Source organism: Perna viridis, chromosome 11 (assembly GCF_037379345.1).
Source record: "Perna viridis isolate PV_CMFRI_1.1 ecotype Kerala chromosome 11, ASM3737934v1, whole genome shotgun sequence".
Classification (NCBI taxonomy): domain Eukaryota; kingdom Metazoa; phylum Mollusca; class Bivalvia; order Mytilida; family Mytilidae; genus Perna; species Perna viridis.
This window is the reverse complement of record NC_142455.1, coordinates 13,414,752-13,442,518: the sequence shown is the minus strand read 5'-3', so window position 1 is coordinate 13,442,518 and position 27,767 is coordinate 13,414,752. Positions and strand designations below refer to the sequence as shown.

Genomic DNA, 27,767 nt, shown 5'->3' with positions numbered 1-27,767 from the left:
ATTGTTCTTAAAATTCCATCTTTATGCTTCATAGAAGTGTAGTTATTACATATCTTTTACTTGTGAAATATGTATTTTATAATAGTTATAGTTATAGTTTTCCTTTCCTCGTTTGTCTACCCCGGACTTGACTATTTATGAGCAACTCGGTGGGTGTTTCTAGAAAAGCAGAGGACGCTTACCCTACCGGTGCACCTGGTCCATGCTCCCAGTTTTTAGTGGAGTCCGAGTTGCTCATTTACTTTTGTTACTTTGTATGTATGATTTTAGTTGCTTTGTGTTCTTTATTGTGTGTACAACTGTTTTCCATGTCTGGTCTTTGTCCCTGGATTACGTTCTTTTGATTACCGCTATAACCTTGATTCCCTTGATTACTCTTTATAATAAAGCTTTTCGCTATTGTGTGAAGTGCAAAAAATCTCCTTAATTGAAGCCGTCTTACAGTTCAAGTTTAGGAGACATGTTGTGTTTGCTAACAAAATAATTGTATTAGAAGCAATTTTGAGCATGTAAAAATGTAGAAAAGCAGTTAAACCTCAAATGTAGTGAAACAATCCGTATTCCACTGGAGTTACCTCTACGGATGTACTTAAAAGAGGCACAAGAAGTCATAATCGACAAATCAAATGAAAGTCTTATTAATAGTTTTTCACGGCAGGTCTACGATTAGCTTAGTGGTATTTTATTTTTTGTTGTGCGTGTTTTCCATGTCTGGTGTTTGTCCATGGACTACATTCTTGTTTTTCTGCTAGAATCTTGGTTCTCTTGAATACACTTCCTTTACACATAGTAAGCCGTTACATTTGACAATGATATGATTGTCAAAAAGCGATCAAACTTCAGTCAAACTGTATAAACATTGCGTTTCGTAATAGTAGAAAATTATTTAATTGCCTAAAATTTTATATTTCAGGCTCACCAAAAATGTTTTAAAATATAGTAAAATTAAACTGCTATTTCAGATTAACTATGTCAGGATTTTTAGTTATCATTTCAATATTGTCTTTACTCTTACAAATAAGAAAAGAAAATGCAACCTACTTATTCTTACCACTGTAAGCCATAAAACGATCAACTTTCATTAATAAACTTTGAGACATTCCCTTAGTTTAAAAGGAGAACAAATATTGAATTACGTTAAATTTTTTACTCCAACCTCACTTCAAATATTTCTAAAATAAAGTAAAAGTAAACGGCTATTTCAGATTTACTGTATCAGGATTTTTTTTATTATCTTATTATTGTCTTACGTCTTACGAAAAGAAAAGAAACAACTTACTCATTCAATAGTAACTACCACTGACGGTCACAAACCTCACTTATGAATCAAATGACCCGAAGGACAAAATGGGTACATTAAGTAAATTGAAATATTCTATGGACTTAATTAGAACATTTCTTAAAGCTAAAACTTTCATTCTGATAAAATTGAGATGCACCACTTTATCAGGATAAAATTTTACAGTGATTAATTTTGTGTCTAGAAAAGAATTATTGTCTAATTGTCTGATACAGAGAAAAGGAAACTATATTGAATCTGATTATTTCCTGAAAGAAATCAGTTCTGGGGAAATTGACGGTAAAATTCAGATTTATTTCTGTAAATGCCTTACTTATAATTGTATTGATTACATATCGAAATTAGAGAAGAAAGTATTTCATTGAACTGCTTTAGATAAAAGTACAACAATTTATTTCATCTGTAATTACTGGACGGAACTGAGTCAATACATGTTATTCTGAACCCGGTTTCGTTCAAAATATCAAATTGACGCTTCCTTCAAATCCCTCCTCAATATTCACCTGAAATTGTAGATTCATGTGCCACACCTTATATATATATCGGATTCTTAGACGGAGAAGTACTTAAAGGAAAATGGAGACAGTGAAGAAGAGATCCACAAAAGATCAATGTAAAAATGAACAACTAAGGATTCACGCGTGATTGTACAAACAATCTTGACGATAAACCAGTGTTTTCAACAATAGACATGTCAGCAAAACAACGGTTTATAAGTTATTTGCAGTCAAAGTTTTGATGAATTATATTATGAAAAAATTACTGAAAAATATGCGGCAAATTTATAAATAATTTTACACTATAATCCTCATTTTTCAATTCGTATTATATAATATTTAATGTACAGCTACTCAGTGTATACTGAGAATTTAATCCGACTACAATTTGAAAGCTTTTTGGTTTGCCTCGGCCGAGCATCGTACCTGCAATCTTGCGCTTTCAAAGCGAGCACACTACCACTGGACCACGAGGTTCAAATAGTAAAAATAATCCTTAAGCTTAGTATGTTTTATCTGACCATGTTTCAACATCTGCTCTATTCTTACACTTAAAGACTATCAATCAAATACCTTCAAACTGTTTTGTATATTCTTAATTTAAACTAACAAAATTGATTGATATATAATTTAATATGTTCATTAAAATTTGGCATATTCCCCAACTGTCTCAAACAGCAATTACTGGCATGTTAGATGGCATTCTTAAAACTATCCATGTTACTTTGGGTGAACTGTTGTAAAACAAATTATACTAGAAGTATTTTTCACCTTAATATCCAGTCGTCAATTTGGAATTTCTTCGATCTGAATCATGAAATTTTCGAACCAGTAGTATTTGAATATCTTGCATGACAACGGTTGAAATAAATATATTGTTTGTGTTTTTAAAGTAGATTGACATAAGTGAAATGACCAACTTAGGAAGGAAATAATAGGACACAGAGGAAACCTTCATCTGTAATGGTACATGGTTAAGTTGAGAGCCACTGTAAGACAAAATCACACTTTCTTGCCTTCATTCTTTTATGGATTAACTAAGAAAAGGGTTTTTTTGCAACATCACAGGCAATTTTTAATTTGTTCCGTAACATCACAATGACGATTGAAAAAAAGGATTTTCCAGGCTACTTATTTATCTATCTATACATGTATATATATATATATGGGGCTGAGAAATTCTCAACGATGTTAGAACTGTCAAATTTGCTCAAATTTTTGGTCGTTCCCTCCGCGAGACTCGAACTCGTACCGCTGTGACATATATGGCAATACCGCCTGCACAAAGTACAGCGCCCTAGACCTCTCGGCCAGCTGGGCTATATAAAAATATAGCTTTCGCTGGCCGGATCATTCCTCCTCGTTGGATTAATTTAGGGCTGTAAATAAGTACACGATGTATAGTAGTACGGGACAGCTCATTTAAGTGTTATTATGTAGGACAGAGGATCAAATTAATGATACATGTCACAACAAATCAATATTATACAAACGTCTCAGAATCTGACGACTATATTCGCTACGCTGCTCCATCCGATCAAATTGATACAGGGAATATAATGTAAGCATAGCAGGGTCTGAACAATTCCCAACGCTGTTAGAACTTTTGAATAGGTACTTACATTTGTCTGAAATGAATTATAATTTTTCCCTCGTTCCGCTGCTTTACATGAGTTAAAATAATAGTTTTTTTTCAAACCTCATGTAAAATATCCGATGCCCTAACTATAGACTCACGTTAGTACTATCTGTATAATTTAATTTCAAAGTGGGGTCAAGATCGTCCAGTTACTCAATCTTTCTGTTATTTCGATATGTTTTATTTTTTTTCACTGTTTCTATTTTGATTTGGCTTTGCTTTGCTTGTTTTGGGGTGAGGTATTTTACTTACTGTCAGTCTGGGATAGTACCTAAACCATGAATCATAAACTTCCATCGGTGTTCAAATAATATTCTTGTATTGCGACAGAAGCAAAAAATCACTTGCTGTTGGTTATCGGCAGAAACCACTTTTGAAATAAAAAAGAAAAGTTATATTTGTTATATATTTTTAGACAATGTTCTTTCCAGTCACGGCATTTGACCCCGCCAATATAGGCTAAAGGCCAGGGTTACTAAATATAACATTTGTCCGTAAATACGGTAAAACATCAATTAACCGTTTTCTTATAAAAAAAATCGCATTAAAGACACGTTTACATGATTTCGGTATGCAATAAACTTGTCAGAAATATAATTACACATGTCATCTCTCAGTGCTAAGTAATTATCACGAAAATGTAACATGGTCTGATCTTTATGAGCGAGAACTCAGGTCGCCATGATACAGATGCACACCTAGTAATATATGAATAAATTGAACAAGTAAATTAGCTCTGAAAATGAAACGAATTTCAACTTTAATAGTGTATGCAATATGCTTGGGTTAGGTTTTTTGTTAAGTAGTGTTAACATCACATCGCTGTTTCCCTTCTTAATCTCAATGCATATGGTAATTATTGGATTAAGTAAAAGGTTTTGTAAAAATGAGGCAAAATTGGGAAAATAAGAAACATGCATTTCGAAGACAATACAATTTACTTCCAAGATTCATTCATTTATCCAAAAGACCATTGTTTGATCTCTGCATCGCTAGATGTACTCAGATTTTTTTAATAGAATCTTAGAAAAAGGAAATATTTTGATTGATTGTTTTAACGTCCGAGCAGCAATATTTCAGCTATGTTCAGACAATGAAAATAAAATGGATGACAAAATGAACATGAAATGATGAAATGAAGAAAAAAGGATGGGGCACAAGGATAATAGGGTCGACAAATTTTGATTGCCACAAGATAAAAGGGAGGGATGGGCAGTGTCGGACAATTTAGCCTCCTGAGGCAGAGGGCAAAGGTTCCTACTCCTATCGAATACCACAACAGGGTTCTTTAACGTGCGAGGAACGTGGCATCTTTCTGAACACTGTGCACCACTATGGTTTGCGGTCAAGTTTTCCGTATTGTAGCTTGACAACCCCAGCATGTAACACGCCAGGGGTACCCCATTCCACCAACTGGGGCACACATCCCAGTTGCTCTGTGGGCAGAGCACCTAGCCCCCGGCCAGGTTTCTAAGCACTATTTAGTCGCCTTTTACGACAAGCTTAGCGCTGCTGCAGGCCTATTCTGTTAATATCCGGACCTGCACGGGTGGAAATATTTTGAGAGAGTTACATGCCCCTGAAATATGCATTTGAAGAAAAAGTGTTATGGAAAATCGTGTCTTTTTTCTTGATTCTGATAGTGGAATTAGTCAAATTAAGGTTTTAAATGGTGGGCCTTCCATTAACATGTTTCTTACAGACACTAACACTTAATTAGAACTTTACTTTATAGTTTTCCGTCTTATGTTTTTTTTTTTCGGTATATATCATTCAAACATATCCGGATTTAGATTTTTATGGTAAAAATATATAATATTGAATTTTCGCCTAAGGAGAAAAATGTTCGTGTACCAAGGTTCAGATACTACGAAATTTAACAAATTTGTTTTATTATGGATAAAATTTCAATGAATATAAAAGCGCACTAAATTGTATTATGATTCCACAGAAAATGATCCTACCTGCAATATTCTGCGTCAAAGGAAAAGACCACCTTTGCATTAACTTTGGTTCATTTGAAAAATATAACCATATAAACACAAAATAAAAACTTTTATGCAAAGTGCATTTTCGCCAAATGCTCAAGACTGTAAAAAAACGTAGAAAGCTATCACACAAAAGTCGTCCTCCTGACGAAATCAATGAACTGATTATTATCAGATTTATTGATTTTTTTAACTACTTCAAGGTTTTTGTTTTTCTTATTTCCCGCTTGTCAAGCTTTTAATTGCACAAATAGATAAGGAAATGTTCGAACAGATTTTTGACCGGTATAAAACAAACAACACGAACTCTTCGGAAGAAAACTTTTCGTTGCATACATGACAGAAATAGTCCTCCAGTCGCTATTTTCCGACAATTCTCTTTCACTTAGTGCTTCAATCTATTCTTCTGTGTACTCTGTCTCGAAATGATAAGGAACAAGAAAAAATATTCTGTCAGCAATTTTAATAAAATATCATTTTCTTAATGACATCACGACTATGTTGACCACGCACACTGGCGCGGGAATTTTAAATTCCTTAATATTAAATGCACGCGATTAATTAAAACAAAAAAGAAAATTGATTTCTTTCAATTTATTTTTTTGTAACATTTGCCAGATTACTTTTGATAGTTATGACTTGCACAATAGCAAAGTTTTCTCCTTGAATGTGATTTTAGGATTTGCCTATGTGAAACGGCGCTATATGTGCTATTAAATAACAATTTCGTTTATTGATACTGCATCGTAACTTATTTTGTTATATTGCTGAGGTGTCGACTAACTGGAATATGTAAGACTTCCTACATGTGTATCACATACGATGTGGGTCTTCGCTAAAAATTCAATCAGATGCTACTATCTGCATACATCACTTCCGACAGAAAAAATATTGAGCCATTATGGCAGGCTTAGTTTATTTTGCGCCTGCTTTATAATTGTTTTACTATTCTTGTCATATTACAACACACATTTTTTATTATCTTATCCCCGGAATGTTATGAATTTATTAATGTAGGAAGTTTTAAACACAAACAATCAAAGTGATAGAATAATTACGCGGCTGTTGCAATTAAGCTTACAGAATGCCAATGAAAAAACATAGATTGTTTAATGTTCAGTTAATGAAGTAATGACAACTTAAATTCTTTAACCTCAGTTTTTTATAAGAAAGTAAGTGTCTGGCTGATTAGGTGTACATTGTATAAGCGTCTCTTTTACGTCGTTAGGATTTGTAAGTTTCTCCAAATCCCAAATCTACAAATGGCTTTATATGCGATAGAAATGACGGTAACACATATTAATGTAACTAAATATCAATTATCAGTTTCTGTCTAGATTGTTATTGTTTTTTTTAATTAATTCCTGTGTGTTCTCTGTCATTCTGTGTTCCTTCCTGTAAAAAAAAATTTGTAATAGACATGTCACTTTAAAAGGAAGTTTTTTTTATTTATCTATTTGTATAGCAAGGGTTTGATCCTTCATTAAACTATACTACCGAGCTCCAACAAATGTTTGTGAACGATAGGATTACATGATCCGATTTGTTCTGTTCTCATCAATTTTCTTTGTTAGTCGACCAAAAAATCTGAGTTTAGAAAGTATTTGATATGAAGTTTTGCATAACGTATATGGAGTTTTTTGCATGCTCCAATTTTTGGAGGTCCGAGTTTCCCATTTATATATTTATATTTTTTTGTTATTTTATGTTTTTTGTTGTGTGTGCATGTTTCTCATGTCTTGTCTTCGTCCCTGGATTACATTCTGTTGATTTCGGCCAGAGTTTTGAATACAATTTGCTAATAGAAATTTGATTCACGTATTTTAATCCTGGATTTTACATTTTAAAACGAGTGTCATTTTTCGATAAAAAAAAGTCAGCATTTAACTAGTTATTACATGACTAGGGCAATGGTGGGATTTTTTCTTACAAAGTTTAGGAGATAAGTTGAATAATTTCAAGCTGAAAAGTCTGTTAGTTAAGAGACCAAATTATTTTCGTGTTATAAAATCACATTACGAGTAATTAAACGTGTAAATCAATTTTCCACAAGATTACATAACATACAAGGGTGATTTACAAACCATTAAAATGATTTGCATACTATTTCCTCGTACGTCACCACTGTCCCCATTAATGTTCGTGTTTTCGTTCAAATACATTTGTAAAACAAGACAAACATATTTTCTTAGATATTTAAACTTTCGGTTTGATTTGTCGTTCAAGTGTTCTATTTTGTCGTATGACTTGTTCTTCGTTTTTTACATGTAGTGAGATGCTAGTTCGTGTTGGTGAAAATGTTTTGCATTGAGCTGCCAGGTTAAACAGTCATTAACCGATAAGTAGGAATTATTTGAAGTGTTTAATTTGGGCTTTGAATGACTTTTCCTTCATTTAAGAAATATCGGTTTCGCAACATTAAACAAAATTAAATCCTGATGAGAAAGTATGCAGTCTACAACATTGTAGACATTGATATTTCTCAATAAATCCAATTTCGACAGCTCGGGCCTACGGAAGGCAGAACATATGCAGCAGCCTTCGTGACCATAAATGCCGTTATTATTTTTCCATTTTTTTATGGTTAAAAATATTGTTTTTTTAAACGGTATGTCCTTTATGATTAAGTAAGTAATTTTTTCTGAGGTCTGACAAATATTTTGTTTTTAATAAAACTGGACCTTTTTTAGACAATTTACATATGTTAGTATGGAGTCATTATCAATAGCGCAATTAAAAATGTATCATTTGTTGACTAAAAATTTTGCTCATTATATATTTTATATTATTGTATTAACATCCTTATTGGTGTGTTTGTACAATCCTTTCGACTTCTATAATTTTTTTGTTTGTGCTGCATCGTCATGACTCGACGATCCGATACCCATTACGTTTCCTGGTTGGCAGATTCCTTTAGACATTATATATATATATATTTCAACTACACCTCAAGTGTGGTTTGAGTACAGGAGTAATATAGGATATGCGATATATGGTAAAGGACATAGGATTAAGGTAATGGTTTGCATATTCAAATAAACAAAACATGTATTCTTATCTAAATATATGAAATATCTTGTTCCGCTACCTTCAACATCTGAAATAGTGGTTTTTTTTAACTACATCTCAAAAAGACCTAATTTGAAAAACAAATTTCAATCCAACCAATCTGTACTAGTTCTTTTGTTCTATAACTAATTATTGTGCGAAGTGATGACGTTTCAGTTGACCTTGCACGGCAATGGAGCAAAAATCCCGTATCATCTCCTTCGTGGTACCTTTGTATTTGAGCAATTGACCTTGCACGGCAATGGAGCAAAAATCCCGTATCATCTCCTTCGTGGTACCTTTGTATTTGAGCAATTCAATGATATTGATTTGATTGAAAAGTACGTGAATCTTCATAATTACCTTCTCTATTGCATCAATTGACTCATGAGAAAGATAAGTTATCCTACAAAATAAATCTTAATTTTATCTATCTCTTAAATCACCTCTAAATAAATATGATTTACATCAAAACAGTTTCGTATTTCATTACCGCTTACATTTAATATTTTTAAATTCAACCATCATGCAATAGATTGCAACAATAAACTATTCATTATGTATGATTAATGCTCTTACGGAGGCATATCACTTGTCGTTTTTTTACACCCAGTATTTAAGAATTAAATAAGTTAACACGTAAACAAAGTTGATGTTTATTATGCGAGGTTGTGAAATCAGAGACATTTATTTTGCCATGTCCTATTTATGAAATCATGTAAATTTGAACGCCTTTTTTTCTATAGAATAAAAAGAACATATGCTATAATTATTTTTCGTTTGTTTTCTGTTTTGCTTTTCTACTAATGAAAGGATATAATTTTGGATGTTGTTTTTCTACATGAAAAAAGGGGTACAAACGTGGTGTGAATGAGTGTTTATGCTTACTTTTAGTGTGCATATGGAATAGTCAGATTGAATTTATGAGCATAAAAGTGCATATAGTGGATTCGTCAATGAGATTACAAATCGCTCCTAGCTCTATTTTGACATTAGATGGATTAAATCAGTTTATTACATTCAATCATAAGAAACTATCGGAAAAGAGCATAAATACCCATCGACAATATTTGTTGATTGACCGATGGGAAGTTATGATGTCATCATTACAACAAGTATTGAACTAATATGATATGGTAGAAATTAACACATGCGATTACTTGATCAGTTTAGAAGTGACACTGACTCGCTCCGGATGTTGTTCAAACACTAACTGTTAACATTCTTGTTAAATTACTAACGAGAGATATTTTACAATACTTAACGGGAGGGACAAATATTGTGTTCTTAGCGCAGATTAAAAACAATCTTAATATTTGACAAAACATCTTTATGTTTTATTGTAAACTTTGTAGAATTGTTTGATTTAATTATGCAATCTTCAGACGACGTTTATAATTAGTTCATTGATATAAATTGCGCCTCGTTGACAATACTGAGAAAACATTTGTGCGTTAGGATAACAGTTATCAGTGAAGCAATCTTGTTTATAGATAAAGGAGAAATCACTATGCATCGGTGTATTACACGATCAACGCGATACAAAGAATTCTTAGTGAATGAAAAGAAGATATGAAAAAATATAACTTATTACAGTGAAAAAGGAGTTAAATTAAAAGAAGACGATCATGAAGATAAATCAAATATCTTTACAACAAATTTCTACTAATTAACTTTTTAAAGGTTTTAAGATGTATGTGTACAATTTCACTGACCTTATTGAGTGGCTTCATTTTAAGGATTACAAGAAAACATTTGACACTATTGAAGACCAAAAGGATGTTATTGTAAAAAAGAAACTTGAATGTTATGGGTTGATACTTGCTGAGCAATCAAGGCAGGATGATAGTAAGTAACTTTAGTTTATTCTTTTAATGTTCATATTTCAGGGCAGTGGAACACTAAGCGGAGCAGGAATTGATCACCCAAATGAACAGTATGTAATACTGACGCAGAAAGAGTTGGCTTGCAACGTGAGAATGGAAAATCAGAAGTCTGGGTTGAAAGGTATAATATGGTGTACAACCAGATTAACAAAAAAATATATAGTGGTATTACATGTTAAAATCTGTATCATAATTGGCCTTTTGCTGAGATAAGGGTCTCGGGTTGGTACATCTGTAATCGAATTTTTACAAATCATGTTCATTATATGAGATATTTAAATTATACTTCAAGTGGATTCCTATAAGGAATTCGATGAAGGTATACGGCGATGTAGGTCTATGGTTGCGATACAGAGTTTATTATATAAGCCTAGGTGTGCGATAAAGGGTATGCGATATTGGCCTATGGGTGCAATACAAGATTTGCGAAATTGGCTTAGCTCCGTAATAAAGGCCTGAGAGTGCGATAAAGGAAATGTTAAATAGGATAAACGATCTAACGTTTAAACAATAGCCAATTATCATACTAACGTATATTTTTTAACTCGATATATCATATATATTAACAGAAATCATATTGGTAAATCGTTAATCTCCATTATTCATCACGCAGTAATAACAATCAGAGTTTAAATTCATTAATGGGCGTGAAACAGGTTTTACTCTCGTCTCAAATTCAGTTACAAGAGATACAATATTAATATTAAAAAAGAAATAAATGCATGTTTGTTTAAAAAATATACGTATTAACATAACATGACAAATTTGTTTTAAAGATATATAGTTCGCTTACTTCTGTGTACAAAAAATAAATAGATAAGAAATAAGTCTAATGAAAATAAAATTAATGAAGAAAAACTAGTTTCAGAAATTAGAACTATAGAACACTAATTAAGTATGAACAGGCGATTGACTAGATGTTTATTCAAACGGCAAGTATCAAAGAGAAATTAACCACTCGATTACACGTGGTTAGTCTCCCCGTCTTGTAAAAAAAGGAATATAAAATGGAGGGAACCGCTAGGGAATATTTATTTAAACGGTCGGTGTCAAGGAGACCTGAACAAACGTACTTAACATGACAACATATATACAGAAATGTGTTAATATTATTAATCACTATTTTTGTATTACAACAAAAACAAATATCATAATATATATATATTAACATTAACATCAAACACTGTTTTAACTGTCACATGTAAAAATCAAGCATGTTGACATTAATAACATACATGTAATTGACTTGTTTTGTATTTTTCTGATGTCAAAGTTAATATGATGTTATTGTTATGGAAACATACATAAACATTATCTATGTCAAGGCAACACAACCCGTAAGATGCGATGTGCATTTAAATTATTAATAAAAATAATATTGATAATTATTCATAGCAATTTCAGTTACTTAAATGACGCAAAAATATTGTATTTGATAAATGTGATACGCCATTATTTAGCTTTTCTCATGAAAACTTAAACGCTGTCAAATTGTGTATGGTAATTTTTCACATGTTAAATCTAGCATGTTATCTTTATAACACCAACAAACGTCAATTGAACATCTAATTGATATTTATGATTTGTAAGCGGGGTTTACTACGTGAAACAATCAAGATGTTCTATGTCGAAACTAATTTGGCAAACACCAGTGGAAGAAATTAGAACAAAATGCTTTCAAAACTGCAAGAATTTGAACAAAATAAATAAGAAACAACCACGCAGTAGACATTAGATATGATCAATTATTTATATTAATTTCAACAGTCAGAAAAAAAATCTTGTCAAACATAAATAGGTAGAAAAAAATATCTTCATCAAATGGTGAAAAATAAACAGGAAGACTATTGCTCAACATAAGACTATTCAGTCTTAATTAAAACCTTATAAAACAGCTTTGCATAAACATCTCATTTGACTGATTGCATTATTATAACGGAATATTTATTTACCTATCAAATAACAATTTTTTTTCTCTTTTTGTTAACATTGTAGTTTAATCAATTTGTTGTTATCACTTCAAAACCAAATGTACCATCCTGCCTTTAACTACTCCAAACGAAATCAATATACCCCCATAAACCATAAAATGGGTATTTACCCTATACAGCTACTATGCTACATGAATGATTTACTTTGTATTTCAAATCCTGATCTTTATGTACCATGTTGGTGGTTATTGAAATAATTCTTTTTATAAGGTAGATTTCTCCAAATTGTTTTTGGGTTTATATTGAAGTAAGAAATATGTAAAGCACCTCTAAACGGCAAATATTTCCATCTCGGTGGCGTTGTTGTCTCTTTGACATATTCTCGTTATAGTAAATATTAAAGGTTCTTACAGATGGAAAGCTTGTAAAACCCACTTTTGACAAAATTTCTTAATTTTAGCACAAACATTTGAAGAAAGTATTGATTGTGTATTTGTTTCAATCTTGACTGTATTAATTTAGGTACCCTCAAAGATACACACTTCCATACTATTGTGGTGTTCTTATGCATATCATGAATGTTTGGTGCCATATTTCAATTTTCAAAATGTCTATACAATCATGTAATTTAGTATTTAATGTCAGAACTGTAATTTCAAATTGTTTTGATCTTACCCCGATTTATAACCAACATTTTAAGTAACACTCCAGAAAAGAATCCTGCAAAATGTAATGCATTGTTGAAAAGCCTACAGTTTTTTACTTTTTGACAAGGCAATTAATCGTACCAATCTAAAAATTTCAAACCACAGTTACGATTTACGGACTATGCAGATTAGGCATTGAATGCGCCTCATCGACGTTGTAGAATGTTGTCATAGGACGTCATGAATTTTTCTCCCTTTCTTATCTTGGAAACATATTTGACAGCATTCATAGGTAAAAGTAATCTAAATCTAAAATATAAATTGTCCTCCATCAAAAAAGAATTTGTTTGTAAATCAATATTTATGTTTGAAATAAAATGTCGAAAAATTGTCTTGACGGAATTACACATCGTAAAAAACTCGAAATACAATGCAACCTCTATTAAGGACTCACCATTAGGAAATGGTAAAAGAGAAAAGATCTTTCAAAAGAGGTTAAACTTCAAAGGTACAATTTCCAAAAATCCAAAATAAATAGTTGAATAGACATGCATGCATGTGTCTACTTTGCATTTAGTTTGATTTATTAAATAATCTCTGAAACAACATCGGCTACATATTCTTTTGTCGATCTCTGTTTGTGTTTCACCATGTTTATTGTAAATACAAATTATAAGAAAAATAGTCGGATTAGTTATTTACGTATCTAATACCTGAAGGTAGTAGACCTAGTGTAAGGGACACAAATTCTACAAGTCTTTGGAACGTTTGTATTCAGCATTTTACATCAATCTCATGGAAGCATTAAAGTAACTTGGACTGTTTTCATTCTGTTTCAAAGCATAGCTAGAAGGCTTTGGAGTAATTCAGTATGATATATATAACATGTCAGTGATTTCAAGAGTTATGTCACTTATTCTAGTTCTACCTCCTTAAATATCTTTCACGAATTTTAAACAAAACACTTCTAGTGTCTTTGAATGTTTAATATGCAAAAGTAATCTGAAAAAGCGTTAGCATTATCCACTTAACAATTAACTTGTCGTTTGCGAAAGAAATGAACGATTCTGAGGTCAATTGACGTCATTATTGCGAAATGTAGATCCTAAATGAAGTATACCATTTCTTAAATGGTTCCAAATTAAACATAACTTCCAACGAAAAAAACAATTATTTTTTTTTCTAGATAAGAAACAAAACTATTTTGGTTGTTTACACTGATGATGAGTCTCTTTTCTTTCAATCATAGGATTCAACACAATATTATTCTTGTCAATCAAAGGCATATGAATAAATTGATTGTAGGTATTTCACAAGTTACTACGTTGTTATCACATTTAATCAGAAAATGATCGAAACATACAAGATACATTTTGTTTGGTGTGTTATGTTGGTAAATCTTGTATAAATAAGACACGTATAAACAACAAACAAAATGAATAAATATGCGAAGACACTGTCCTTATTTCAAATACAATTACAAACTTCTATTTTTTTTTTTTTTGCTTCTGTTTGATTCTCAAAACTATTTACTTTGTTGTCAAATCAGTTTTTGTGTCCTTCTCTTTTGTTTCTAACAATTAAAATCAACTTGTTTTTCTTTAACACCTTAAAATCAACTTATATCACTAACAAGTCCTAAGTCAATTTACTTTTTTTTTATATTTGGCTTTTGATTATAAGTTTAACGGTAACTATATGATACGTCGCGTCACATGTAGCGTAGTTTTACTTTGCTATGTACTGGAAATGTCTAAATCCTGAAGCTTGTTTCGGGTAAAACATTTTTCTACAAGAATATTAAATTATAATATTGTTAACTTCCAGAACGCCTTTATTTTGATAAATGTTGACTATGTTTGAAGTATGAACTATAGTTCTTTTTAATAATCGGATTCGTATTTTGATTCATTAAGTTCATTCTTAAAACAATAATATATAATAAAGTATATACTTAAAATTCTCATCGGCCTTTGTGTTCCTGGTTCATCGGGATATTCACTTTTCCAAAATTTAATTAATGCTTACAATTGAATAAAAATTTCCTGGAAATGTATTCATTTTTCTTCTAGGTTTGGCTTATAATGAAACGAATCTATGACATTAAAACTTCAAATAAGTGCAGTCACTACCATTGAATGTCATAGTTAAACTGAATTTACGTTTAGACAATACAAAAACATTGTAGTAAAGTGTATATTATATTTGACAATGTCACAACGCAGTTTTATTTATCACAATAAGAATCCTGCCGTAAACTTTGATGCCGAGAATAATTAGAAGACTATAAGTCCACCGTCTTTAAAACAACAAAAGAGAGCTTAAGCCAAAGTAATTTAGAGAGCATATCAGCTGGCTTCTGTTCAATTGGTTTTGATGTCTGATTTACAGTCATTCCCCTATCTTATTATAATGCTCTTCTTTAATAATGAGGAATCAGAAATGTTTTTCTGAGTAATGCTATTAGTGAAATTCAATTCATGAAGAGCTCACAACAGAAGGTTTGAGGCAGAAATCTGATTAACCCTCTTTTATAAATAATAATCAAATACATGGCGACATTACGCTATGACAAAAGAAATAGTAGGCGACAGATATGTTTACTGCGTGACGTTATATCACGATTCCATCGACGAAAATTGAATGTTTAAGAGAAATAAGTAACCCAATTTTTTTCACAGTTATTGTGCCTATATCGGCTTTATATGTTCAGAACTGAAATCTAACGAGAAAAATTGGGGCTTTGTAAAATGAAAAATATATATCAATTTATATAGTTATTTTCTGAATACAACTTGCTCTGATTAAATAATTAATAGGTATCTTAAAAACATGAAAGCAATATAAGCATGTACGACAAAATTTAGACTGAGTCCAGCAACATCTATCAAGTGTTTTATTATATTCTCTAAGATAATAAACTTTTTACGGAAGTTTCAACGATGTTTCTGATACAATAACTTTTGATTATTTGGTATGTTCCACTTAAAACAAAGATTCGTGTTTATTTATGGTTTTGTATTCAGTTGTTTGTCTCAGACGACGCACCAAAGGAAACGGAATTAACACAGTGAAAGTGGGGTTCGTACTGGTTGATGGAAAACAGGCCTGCTTTTGTAGCAAATAACTATTCTGGCATATTTTTCAATAGATCATATTTTATTTCATTTTTTTGTTCGCTTGCTAAATAGAGTAATCAATGGAACCAAGGTTATAGCGGTAATCAAAAGAATGTGATCCAGGGACAAAGACCAGACACGGAAAACAGACATACACAACAAAGAACATAAAGTAACTAAAATCATACATACAAAGTAACAAAAGCAAATGAGCAACTCGGACTCGGACTAAAAACTGGGAGCATGGACCAGGAGCACTGGTAGGGTAAGCCAAATGTGATGACAACATATAAATACCAAATAACTTTAATTTCTAGTACTTATCAGAAGTGTGTAACTGTTACCCGTATTTTACTTTGCATATTCGTTTGCATTGTGCTAATTATTTGTAATAATAAAATAATAAGTATGCAAAACTGATTCTGCCCTGAGACAAAGTCTGGGTCGTTAATTTAACCAGAAAAAAATACTTAGCTTTTGGCATGCTAGATCGCAATGGTAAATACGTATCAAGTATAAGTTTTACACATCATATTTCATCCACGTCGTGCTGAAATACTAACGATCAACTAAACTGCTTTAGGTCTAACACGTTCTACCGAATCTGTTACAATGTGTCTGATAACGAGATTTAAGGTGTGGACTTGTCTCTTCGTGGTGTCAAATTACTTTTTAACGAAGCCCATTGGAATTATTTATAAAACAAAATCCTCAACAAGCAAGACAATTTTTCCCATTTATATTAAACCGACGGAATACTGTTTTTGCAACGATTCCACCGCATAGACAAAAACCTATGTTAGATTTACACAAAGAGTTTCATCATGGACCCTCTAAAATGAATGCTGTGTTTGTTCAATTGTTTGAGTCTTAAAAATAGTTTCCTTAAACATTTAAATGCATCGTATATTATGTACTTTCCCATTCAACGATCGTTGGTTTAAGTAGCAGTCTTTTTAAATATCAGTCAGAGGGTAATTAATTAATTAAAAACCCACCAAATTCGTTTTTATTTCTGATTCAGAAACTGTTACAGGCCTCATAACCAGTCTTAGTTTGTCATTCAATTGTTGCACTTTCGAGATAAAAATGCTGATGAAATTGGTACTTAAGAAGGTAGACATAAGGTAAGGGGAAAACTCTTAGAAATCATTGGAACGTTTGTATTCAGCATTTTACACCAATCTTATGTAAGCATCTAATTAACTTGGATTCTTTTATTCTGTTTCAAACGAAAGCTTGAGAGGCTTTGGTGAAATTGAATATAATACAAACATATCACTGATTTCATGAGTAATGTCTTTTACCCTAGGTCTACCTCCTTAGTTTATAAGTGGGAGATCAGTGCATGATTATTTTAAAAATACAGATCTAAATACAGTATCGTTATGTTGAAATATATAAGAAATTGACCAAAAAAAGCATCGTGTATTCGGTTCGTTTTTTTTTTATAAATCAAGTATCAGTTCTAATATTGGCACTGTCTGACTGTAGTTTTTGTACTTAATAACGATTTAAGTAGTAACCCCGAGGAAATGGTGTATTATGATAGACGGAATATATTTTCGACAAAGTGCTACAAGTACAGTTTTTTTTTACATCACTAACATGTTGTGTTCATTCATGAAATTCTACTTTGAAAGTATGTTTTAATTACTTTATCTGTAATAATAGGCATTATCTGATGAAACTCTGTCTAGAAATACGTGGGCAATTTTACTCGGATTTCTGATTACCAGTGGGGCATATATTTATTATAATTGTCTATACGTTAGATATCACAAAAGTAACGTTTACATAATTCAATATTTAAATAAATAACTGGTTTCCAATACCGTCTGTAAATTGCGACCTCTCTAGCGCTATTGACACAAACAACACAATTTAGACTCGGAACTTTTGCTTTAATGTATGGAATTGTTTGTGCAAATTCGCGCGTAATCAACAAAAATGTTCAGATATTTTAAACCAATGGCGGTTGTTAGTTCAGTCAGACATTGAATATTTCTTGTTCGCTTCATTGTGTATGTAAAATGAAGGCTATGTACTTATGGTCTAAAGTTTCTGAATCGTTTTTTTTTTCTTTTTTCTCCACTGACGCTTTTTAGTCTTGCTGTAATGTACTGGTTGTAGCATCAGAATTTTGAACAATATTTACCATAACTCTCTGTTACATTATTTATAGTACTCTGACGGTGAGCCTTGTCAATGCTTCCAGTTTTTAGTGAAGTCCGGATTGTTCATTTACTTTTCTTTCTTTGATAGAGAAAATTTTGTTATTTCATGTTCTTGGTGTGTATCAGTTTTCCTTATATTGATGTTATTCTTTGAGTGTGTTCATTTTGATAACCCGGTTTCTTGGTTTCCCTTCTCTTGAAATGAATTGCAAATAAACAATGCTTATTACTCTATATAATAATTTCATTTTCAAACACACTTTTAATATATTTTCTAATCCTCAATAACGGTCAATATTTTTTACTCCCGAATTGTACATCAGTAAAAATATGAAGTCGTGAGTAGTTTTAATCTTCATAAAAACATATATGTAACTTATCGCCTAGTCCTTTATATTCCTGTAGTGATGGCAAATTCGGCAAACCTGTGGCATATTGATTAGTACTGTATGTCGTGTTTGTTTTCTCTTTACTTAAAATTACCCCTCTTGTTTTTTGATACTCGTAAAAGACTTAATAATCATTCACTTACTACTTACTCATGTACTTTTGTTACTTTGTATGCATGATTTTAGTTACTTTATGTTCTTTGTTGTGTATGTCTGTTTTCCATGTCTGGTCTTTGTCCCTGGATTACATTCTTTTGATTACCGCTATAACCTTGGTTCCCATGGTTACTGACACCTAAAAGTTGGTTACCCTAGTGATCAAAATAATACATGTATATAAATCAAAGATAAACATAATAGTAACGGCAAATACATCCATCACGTGATCATATAAATCAGGTCAGTTATTCAATGTGAATATACCCATAATTCCGTACTTTATGTACAATTTTAATCTTGGTATTTTTGTGATATTGTGTCAGTGTCATTTAAATTAAGTGTCAGTATTTGTAAGAATTAGGCAGTGGGTGAAACATGGTAAAGGAAAACCCACCATTTTGATAGTTTAATTTGACTGTAATCACCATCGGAATCAAGGAAAACAGACATGTCACTTCGAAGGACCATTGAGTTACAATTTCATTGAAATGCACAAAATGAACATTTCAAAGGAAGATAACTTTGTCAAAACCTCATTTTTCTAAGATTCTATTGAAAAATTTCTGAGCAAATCTAATGATACAGAGATCAAATAATGGTCTTTTCAAATAGAGACAGCATTCTTGACTGTTAATATATTGTCAGATCGGTGGGGTTTTGTTTCTGATTTTTCCCATTTTGCCTCATTTTTGCATAAACTGTACACTGAAATTGTAATTAAAGATATGATCTTCAAATCACTGACGTCAAGCCGGATGCATGATCAGATTTTAAAATAATTATCTTAGTTTTCAAAATAATGTTAAGCGCTTATAGATTTGATTTCGGTAAGTCTCAGTCACAAGTACTTTATACTACTATGCTAATGAAAACGGATTTGTTTAGTACCCCATAGACTTTTTTGCATATTGAATGCAAGTATGCTTAATGTATGCTTAAATACCATAATTAATTCTTTTAAACTTGTGTAACTCAAAACGTCCGATTCGATCATGTGATACATACGAATACAAATATCCCTTTCTCTGATCACGTGTTGAAATATAGTAACAGGCAATGCAGTATGCAGTATTGGCTATAAATTGATTATCCTTTATTCAAGCACTAATTGATTAAATTTTAAAAAGATTAATATTTATTGTATTTCTTATTTTTCTGTCATCTTTAGTCGAATTTCGTAGACAATAGCTCGCCACGATGAAGTACCTTTTACGTACTTGTTGCGTGTTATGTGTTCATGCGTATTTGAAGCGTGTTATGCATGCATGCGACACCAAATAAATGTTATTTATATAATTATATCTAAAGCAAACTTTTTCAAAACTTTACAGTGCTTGTATATAAATTTAACATGGAAAGAAAGAGCGTATTGTCAGGACATGAAAATATCAGCATTTCGCCAATCTGTACTATCATTTCCTCTGGGATGATGAATTCAGCTGAATTCAAGACCGCTTCACTTCAGTAATAAGATTTTGTTTGATCATGGCTTACTGAGGACAAACATCCTTTCAGGGATCAATCAAAGCTGCATGATCCTATCAACCTCATTTAGTTCCTTAATGTTTATCACATTTTAATCGTAACTTATCGCCAAATTCATTATGATATTATAATACTAAATTGATAGACCTTTATTTGATAAAATATCAATAATCATAGGAACGTTTGAAGAAGCAAGAATTTATATGAGATTGCAATGAAAGTAAATCGGACTCATATTTTACATTCAAGCATTCTAGATGCGCATTGTCTACTGATAGATGATAGACAAGGTCATTTATGAAAATAAAATATGTAAAAAAGACAAATTAAATAAGGATAATCAGAAATTACCACAAAATATGGGACAATATCAATTAATATATATTTCGGTCTCTCGTCTTGCTTCTTTATCGTTGGTTGTTCGTTTGTAGTTGCTGTTCAAAGACTAACATAGTTTCCCCTTACAATAATATAATGCTTAAAGGGTGTTTATGTATCGTTTAAAATCCAAGGTAACTGATCATTAATAATACAGTTTACCGCAACCCTAACCAAAGTAAATTACGGATAAAACAATTATGTTCATGCTAAATCATAAAAAAAATATTAATTTTGAGTACGTCTCCATATGCGATTACTAACTTTAAAACCCTCAGTAAAAGATTAATTACATATCATGTTAGTCTTGATTCGTTTTGAATGTAGGGCTGATGTTTTTTTATTATTATTTATCGAAAGTTTACTTGTTTGACTGTCTCGTTTGCTTCTTTGTTACACCGGTGTTTTAAAATATAATATCAATTGTAGACTTCACTTATAGTAAACTATTTGTATATACTTTCTGAGGTCATTCATGTAAAAACAAAGTTGTGTGTTGACCTTGACAAAATTTATCTATAGACTATACTTTTTTTCTAAACAGAAAATAGTTAACATCCGAAATAGGATTAAAATTGATAGTACTCTTATACTATTTATACGCACAAGTAAGACAAAGAACAAGTGTACAAAGCTAAATTTAAATTGACTTGTGCAAAACCTTACTTGTAATTACATATAATAATCTTTGAGTTACTCATGAACCACCTGGCCAAGGTGAAACCGCATATTAATTACACATTTGGCCGTGTCATTGAACTCAATATAACATCCACCTGACTATATTTGCAGCAATATATCGTAGGAATCGAGGTTCGAGTTGATGCATAGGTTTTGCACCTGTAATTTCCTGTGTATTCTCCTTTGAACCCTAACAAAATAGTTGATTTAGAGAAAATGCCGATGGAAACAACATGTCGTTATTTGTTTGGATTACAATCCACATTTTGTTTGATATGAAAACAGCTTGTAATACTAAAGATAACTTATTATCTTTATTCTAAGTCAGTAATTAAACATGCACGCGACTTTTTAACCATCGGGCGGTGATTAAGTTTTTATGAAAGTTTTGTCGACATTTTACATTTCCCAGATTTCTACAGGTTTCATGGGAGAAACAGATTTACTTCCAATGCTCTCGTACGTTACAGATATCTCCACTCTCGGTAGTTAAATATTAAATTGAACCCACTCGCTTGTCATAACTATCTCGGATAAAGAAAGCCTGTAATCCCCTCGAGACTGAAGGAGAATTTGTATGTCAGCATTTACTTCATATGTAAGTACCCTAAGTAAGCTGAACATTTGATAACATGAAAGGGTAATTAAGAGAACCAATGCTCTAACGGAAGTCAAAAGAAAGTAATCCAAGGACAAAGACCAAGCATGGAAAACAGACTTTCACAAGAAAGAACATTAAGTAACTAAAATTATACATACAAAGTAATAAAAGTAAATGAGCAACTCAGACTCCACTAAAAACTGGGTGCATGGACCAGGTGCAACGGTAGGATCAGCGTCCTCTGTTTTTTTTTAAAATATTTTTATAGAAACACCGCCGAGTCACAACTGTGAAAAATATTTCTGTTGAATTCAAAATTTTAAGTTTTTTTTATGTTTTATGGTTCAGTAAAAACATGAATTCAATTAGTAAAAGCTTCAGAATTAAGAATCTATTGAAATAACAAACTGAACTAAAAATAAAAAATGAATCTGAACAGCTGTTTTTGATTTAATCGCCTTATTACTTTAAGAACATACTTTGACATTTATTTTCATGAATTGATTAAGTTATGAAAAAGTGGGATTGTCTTTATATTTTGCGTTTGCTTTGCTTTGACAGCAGCAAAGCTATAAAAAATAAAATAAATGGTAACCAAGGTTAAGAGCGAAATATAATTATCTTTTTTCCTAGAAACAATAGCGTGAACGCGAAACATATACAACAAGACTTGTTGAAAATTGTACATAAAATTATGCCACAAATAAATAAGCAACCTGGATTTCGCATTTTTGAGCATTGACAAGGAAACAGTCTCTGCTATTTTGAAATAGGTCGATTAATATACATAAAAAGACAAATAATGAACAATGGAAATCGTTGACGATAACGAGCATCAAAACAAAAGACAGATAAAATCAAACAAAAACATTAAAATAACTTGATGGTACCGGATTTTTTTAGTCTATCCGTTATACATGATATCATTCCTTATGTAAATCATTTCATAGTGACGCTGACTAAACCGAACTTTTTTTAAATAAAGAATTGATTGGTTAAGAGCAGTACAAACCTGTTGGGTTTACAAAGCTTTTAAGATCCATTTTATTTACGTCATCCACATACATGCGAATTTGTAATCAGGATTTGCTGTTTAAAGGCTTAAAATACAAAGAAAATTTTAATATTTTTTAGTATGTGTCAGATCGAATTTTATCGCAGAATAATTCAAGTTTTAATTTTTGTGTTTGTTTTCTGTTGGATACATTTTGTTTGTTTGGTTTTTTTTTTATCATTTTATGGTTTTATATTTAAAAAAAAGCTACATTAAAAAAAAGGGTAATCAAGTTTTTAGCGGAAATCAAAAGAATGTAATCCAGGGACAAAAACAAGACATGTGGAAAACAGACAGACACGACAAAGAATATAAAGTAACTTCGTAAAATAATACATACGAAGTAACAAAAGTCAATGAGCAACGCGGACTCCACTAAAAACACTCGGAGTATGGACAACGTGCACCGTTAAGGTAAGCGTCCTCTGCATTTCTAGAAACACCCGCCGAGTTGCTCATAAAAGTCACGTCCGAGGTAGACAAAAGAGGTAAAGAAAACTATGACACGTTGAACAAACAGTTTTCATTGTGCAGATGTACACACCGTAACGATCCACGAGTTCATGATGACGGTCATAAAACTTTTGTAGTGATTCCTTTAATCTTGTAGCAACATTACCCTTCTCCGGGACCTGATTGTAAGAAGTCTAGCGCGATACAAAAAAGTCTTCGTTGTTACGGCAAGCTCTGACATAACGTATGAATTTTGTTATGAAAACTTCAAACGCAGGTGCTGAAGGGATGTTGCCACAGATGAAAGGAAAGTTGACAATTCTGAATGAAAAATCATCAAGAGAGGAGCTTTAGTAATGAGGGCTAGAATTATACGATAAAAATTTGCTGAACCGATAATAACATTTGCCAAGTTTTCCTCACTTCGTCAAGTGACCTTGCAAAACTCTTGAATTTTGATAATTGTTGGCGTGACTTCCGTACAGGCAAAATATTTTCAATAACAGGTGTAAATGATACTTGTATCATATTTGTAAACTTTATTAGCATATTGTAGACATTAAATACAAAAAGAATTGTATATTCTTGTTCATGATTATACGTCATACTCTTCTTCCACCCGAGGGGATGACCTTTTGATTGATATTTTGAATATATATTTTGACTCTGAGCTTTTTGAAAAAAAAACATTTGATCTTGAAGACGTGTGAGAAAAATATTTTAACCTTACAAATCACTCTAAAACGAATATTATACTTTCACATTTATTAAAAAAAAATGGTTTGATTTATGTAAAAAATGAATTGTTTTACTTTATTGGATATGAACAAAATCTTCTAAGCCCTCCTCATAATATCAAATATGGTTGTCACCTAAAGTTTGCACAGAGCTGTGGTTTGGCCATTCACTATCTTAAAATATAGGGTCATCTGAAGGTGAACAAAGGAAAGGCAATACATTATTAGTTTAACATACCGTACTGACACTTTCAATTGCCCAATTAATGAAGTTATCTTTGAGCATTTTACGAAATGATATTGAATCAAATAGTGAATGGTGCATGACTGCTTTCTCTTGCAATTTAATGTGTACTTTCTGCTTAAAGAGAAGATATCTAAATTGATTTTGTTAAATGTGATTCTAATTGAGTATGATCAAAAACAGCTTGTAACAAAGTGATTCAAAAAGGTGGATTAGTAAAGCAACTTGTCGTTTATTGTACAGACAAGTTCTATTTGATATAACTTGATGGTTTTTCGTGCCCTTTACTGATTTGTGGTTGTTTATTATGAAATATTGAAGGTCGCATTGTCTATCATAATAGAGTATGTCTAATGAATTATGATTGCTCTTATCAATGCATGATATGTACCAACCTCTTGAATGCCCACATTAAAAATCAAACTATTTCTTTAGATATACTCAACCGAGCCCTGTGGAGAATGTATCGAATATATCATATTTATAGCCTATCGATCGCTTAATTACATCGAGAATATACAAGTTATCTAAATAAGTAATTGTTATATAAGTATTTTTTAATATCGAACAGAATGGAATTCCTCTTGATGCATAGCAAATTAATCACATATTCAGGATGAATTAATTGAAACATATTTTATTCCTTTACTTGAACAGCATTAAACATGTTGTCTGAAATTACAAAAATCTCTAAGCAGGAAATAGATAAATCATCATTAAATATTGTTATTGCATATATTTTATTGCGGGTCTCAATAGTACATAATATCAAATTGAATGTATTTGTTCAATGGAATTAGGATGTCTGTCAATATAGTAGTTTCAGTGTCAACATTAAACTGATACTTATTTATGAATTTAGGGTTAATCTAAGGTGAACACATCTATAAAATACATTTGGTCAAAAACATAGTATGAATATTATATTACATTTATTGAAAATATCCGATTTATCACAAGAATTAAAATTCATTTAGTATATGTATATTGTTGGCCTGTAAGAGTTCGAATAAGTACCGATGACCGCAGTAAAACGTAAAACGATAAAAACATTTCTGAAAACTAGTAGAATATCTGACAGTATAAAACAAGGACATGTGGAATGATTACAAATGATAGTCATCCACCAAAAGTGTAACAATAAATCTTCTATATGTTACCACAAAAAGTTTACTATTTACGTGTACGAAGGCAAAAACTGAACTGACATGGGGTATACTTGGTTATTTTTACGTTTACAGAGTAAAACAAATCTACTATAATTTCTTGACATCATAATCAAATTTGATTAAATGGCTGTATATATTAAAGTGTAATATTAAGAAAACATGTTTCTTTTAAACAAAGTATAAATAAAACGGTGCATTATATACGAGTAAGATGAGCACATAGCTAAATGCACATTTATAGTCAAACATGTATTTCTTTTGAGCTACTCGGCAGGTATCTCTAGAAAAGAAGAGGACGCTTAACTTACCGGTGCACCTGGTCCATGCTCCCATTTTTAGTGGAGTCCGAGTTGCTCATTTACTTTTGTTATTTTGTATGTATGATTTTAGTTACTTTATGTTCTTTGTTGTCTGTTTTCTATGTCTGGTCTTTCTCCCTGGATTACATTTTTTTTTATTCCGCTATAACCTTGGTTCCTTTGATAACTCTTATACATCGTAATGTGCATCAAATCAGTGCACTATGTTTTCGAATGTACTGTTACAGGAAATTTTACAAAAATGCGTCACCAGTGAATGATTTAACACCATCGTAGCGATATATCGGTAAATCTAGTAGATTAAAACCATTACAAAGTCACTATCCATGATTATATTAAGATAATTCCAGTGATAACTATTTTTGATTAACGGAAGTAGTGTATGATATATAAAAATAAATGTTTAAATCAAACACGGCGCATGATCGAGGTTAAATAGCTTACATACGAAGTAAAGCCCTTCGCTAACTCATCCATAAACCTAGCATGAAGCATTTCAAACTATGCATAATTTATGAGTGCGTTGGTATCTTTCATACACTAATGAGCACTTCCTTAAAAGTTTTTATTCCAATGTCATACATAAACGCATGCTATAATAGAACAATAGGAGAATAAATATAGTTCATGTACTGGTGCTTAAAGAACAGTTCATGTCAATTTGAAAAACGATAGGACATAGGGAGTGAATAAACGTACATGAATAAAATACCAAATCTGAATATGTATTCTCCGTAAATATAAGTTCGCTTTTCACAAGAAAGGAATATGACAATTGTCAATAATCCCCAATTACATTAAGATGATGAATTTTCCTCCCATCGACCGACATCTGTCAAGTAATGGTCAATAACCGATTCTACCTTCCAAATAATTTGATGAATCCATTCATATTGCATGCCAACGTTCTAGGTCATCGGGGTCTTTCTTTAAGATTGATTAATACGAAATGTTCAATTATTCATCGATATATCTCAACAACATCAGTAAGCGATCAATGAAGCTTGTGTCTCTTTTGTAACATGTTTATATAAACTGTGTTTAGTACATATAAGACCTATATTAATTGAAGAATCAACGTAATTGAGTTAACTAAAGCAAAGCTACAGGGTCAGGGGTACTTGATTAACTATTATGAGGCTGTCAGTTTCCAAAGTGACAAATGGTTTTACTCTTTCAAGTTGACGACTTTAAACCAAATAAAATACAGCTAGTATTTTGCAAAAAGCACAAACAAGTCGTTCCTCTTTGCCAACCTGAATTTGGGTTTTAGTGGGGTTCTTCATGTCTTTGAGTACAGTTGAGATCTTTCAAAATTTGTAACTTATTCAACTAATACATGACTGATAAGATTATATTGCTTTTCTTGTTATTGACAAACAAACACAGATATTTTGGTAAACTTTACCCACCACATTTTCGAAAATAAAAATAATGGAATTAATGAAATGACAATATATTACTTTTTAAAGAGAATTTGTGGTTACCTAAACTATAATTCTAACTTTTATCATAAAAGGATTCCAACAATTACTTTGTTTTAATGAATGTTATCTTTAATTATTCAATTTGATTGTTCATATTCAATTTGGGATAGATAATTTTTTCATTAACTTACTTGTTACTCTGACGTTAACGTTTATCGGTCCACATCCCACAGTTCAAATGATTCTCACTTAATTAAGGCTTTGATAAAGGTAGAAATCTCAATTTTGCCTTTATTCAATTAGACATTAAATTATAAGTATTATTTATTTTTGTAAAAGCTGGTTGAATTTTTTTTTAAAAATCCTTGAGTAAGTGTATATAAGGTCAGTCTTATTATGTTATAAAACAAATTAAAACAAATCGAACGATATTGTCTC

At 31.4% G+C, this 27,767-nt stretch overlaps 1 protein-coding gene across 3 annotated transcripts in view; it reads left to right on the top strand.

Annotated features, from left to right (window-relative positions):
• LOC148603060 (secretin receptor-like) overlaps positions 1 to 27,767 on the top strand; it is a 135,801-nt gene that overhangs the window by 73,268 nt on the left and 34,766 nt on the right. Inside the window, exon 3 of one of the 3 annotated variants that reach the window (XM_088551772.1) lies at positions 10,362 to 10,479. In XM_088551772.1, the coding sequence (XP_088407898.1) occupies positions 10,362 to 10,479 (118 nt within the window). Of the gene's footprint in view, positions 1 to 9,116; positions 10,321 to 10,361; positions 10,480 to 27,767 lie in introns of those variants that run through there. The other 2 variants (XM_088551774.1, XM_088551773.1) reach the window with 2 other exon arrangements.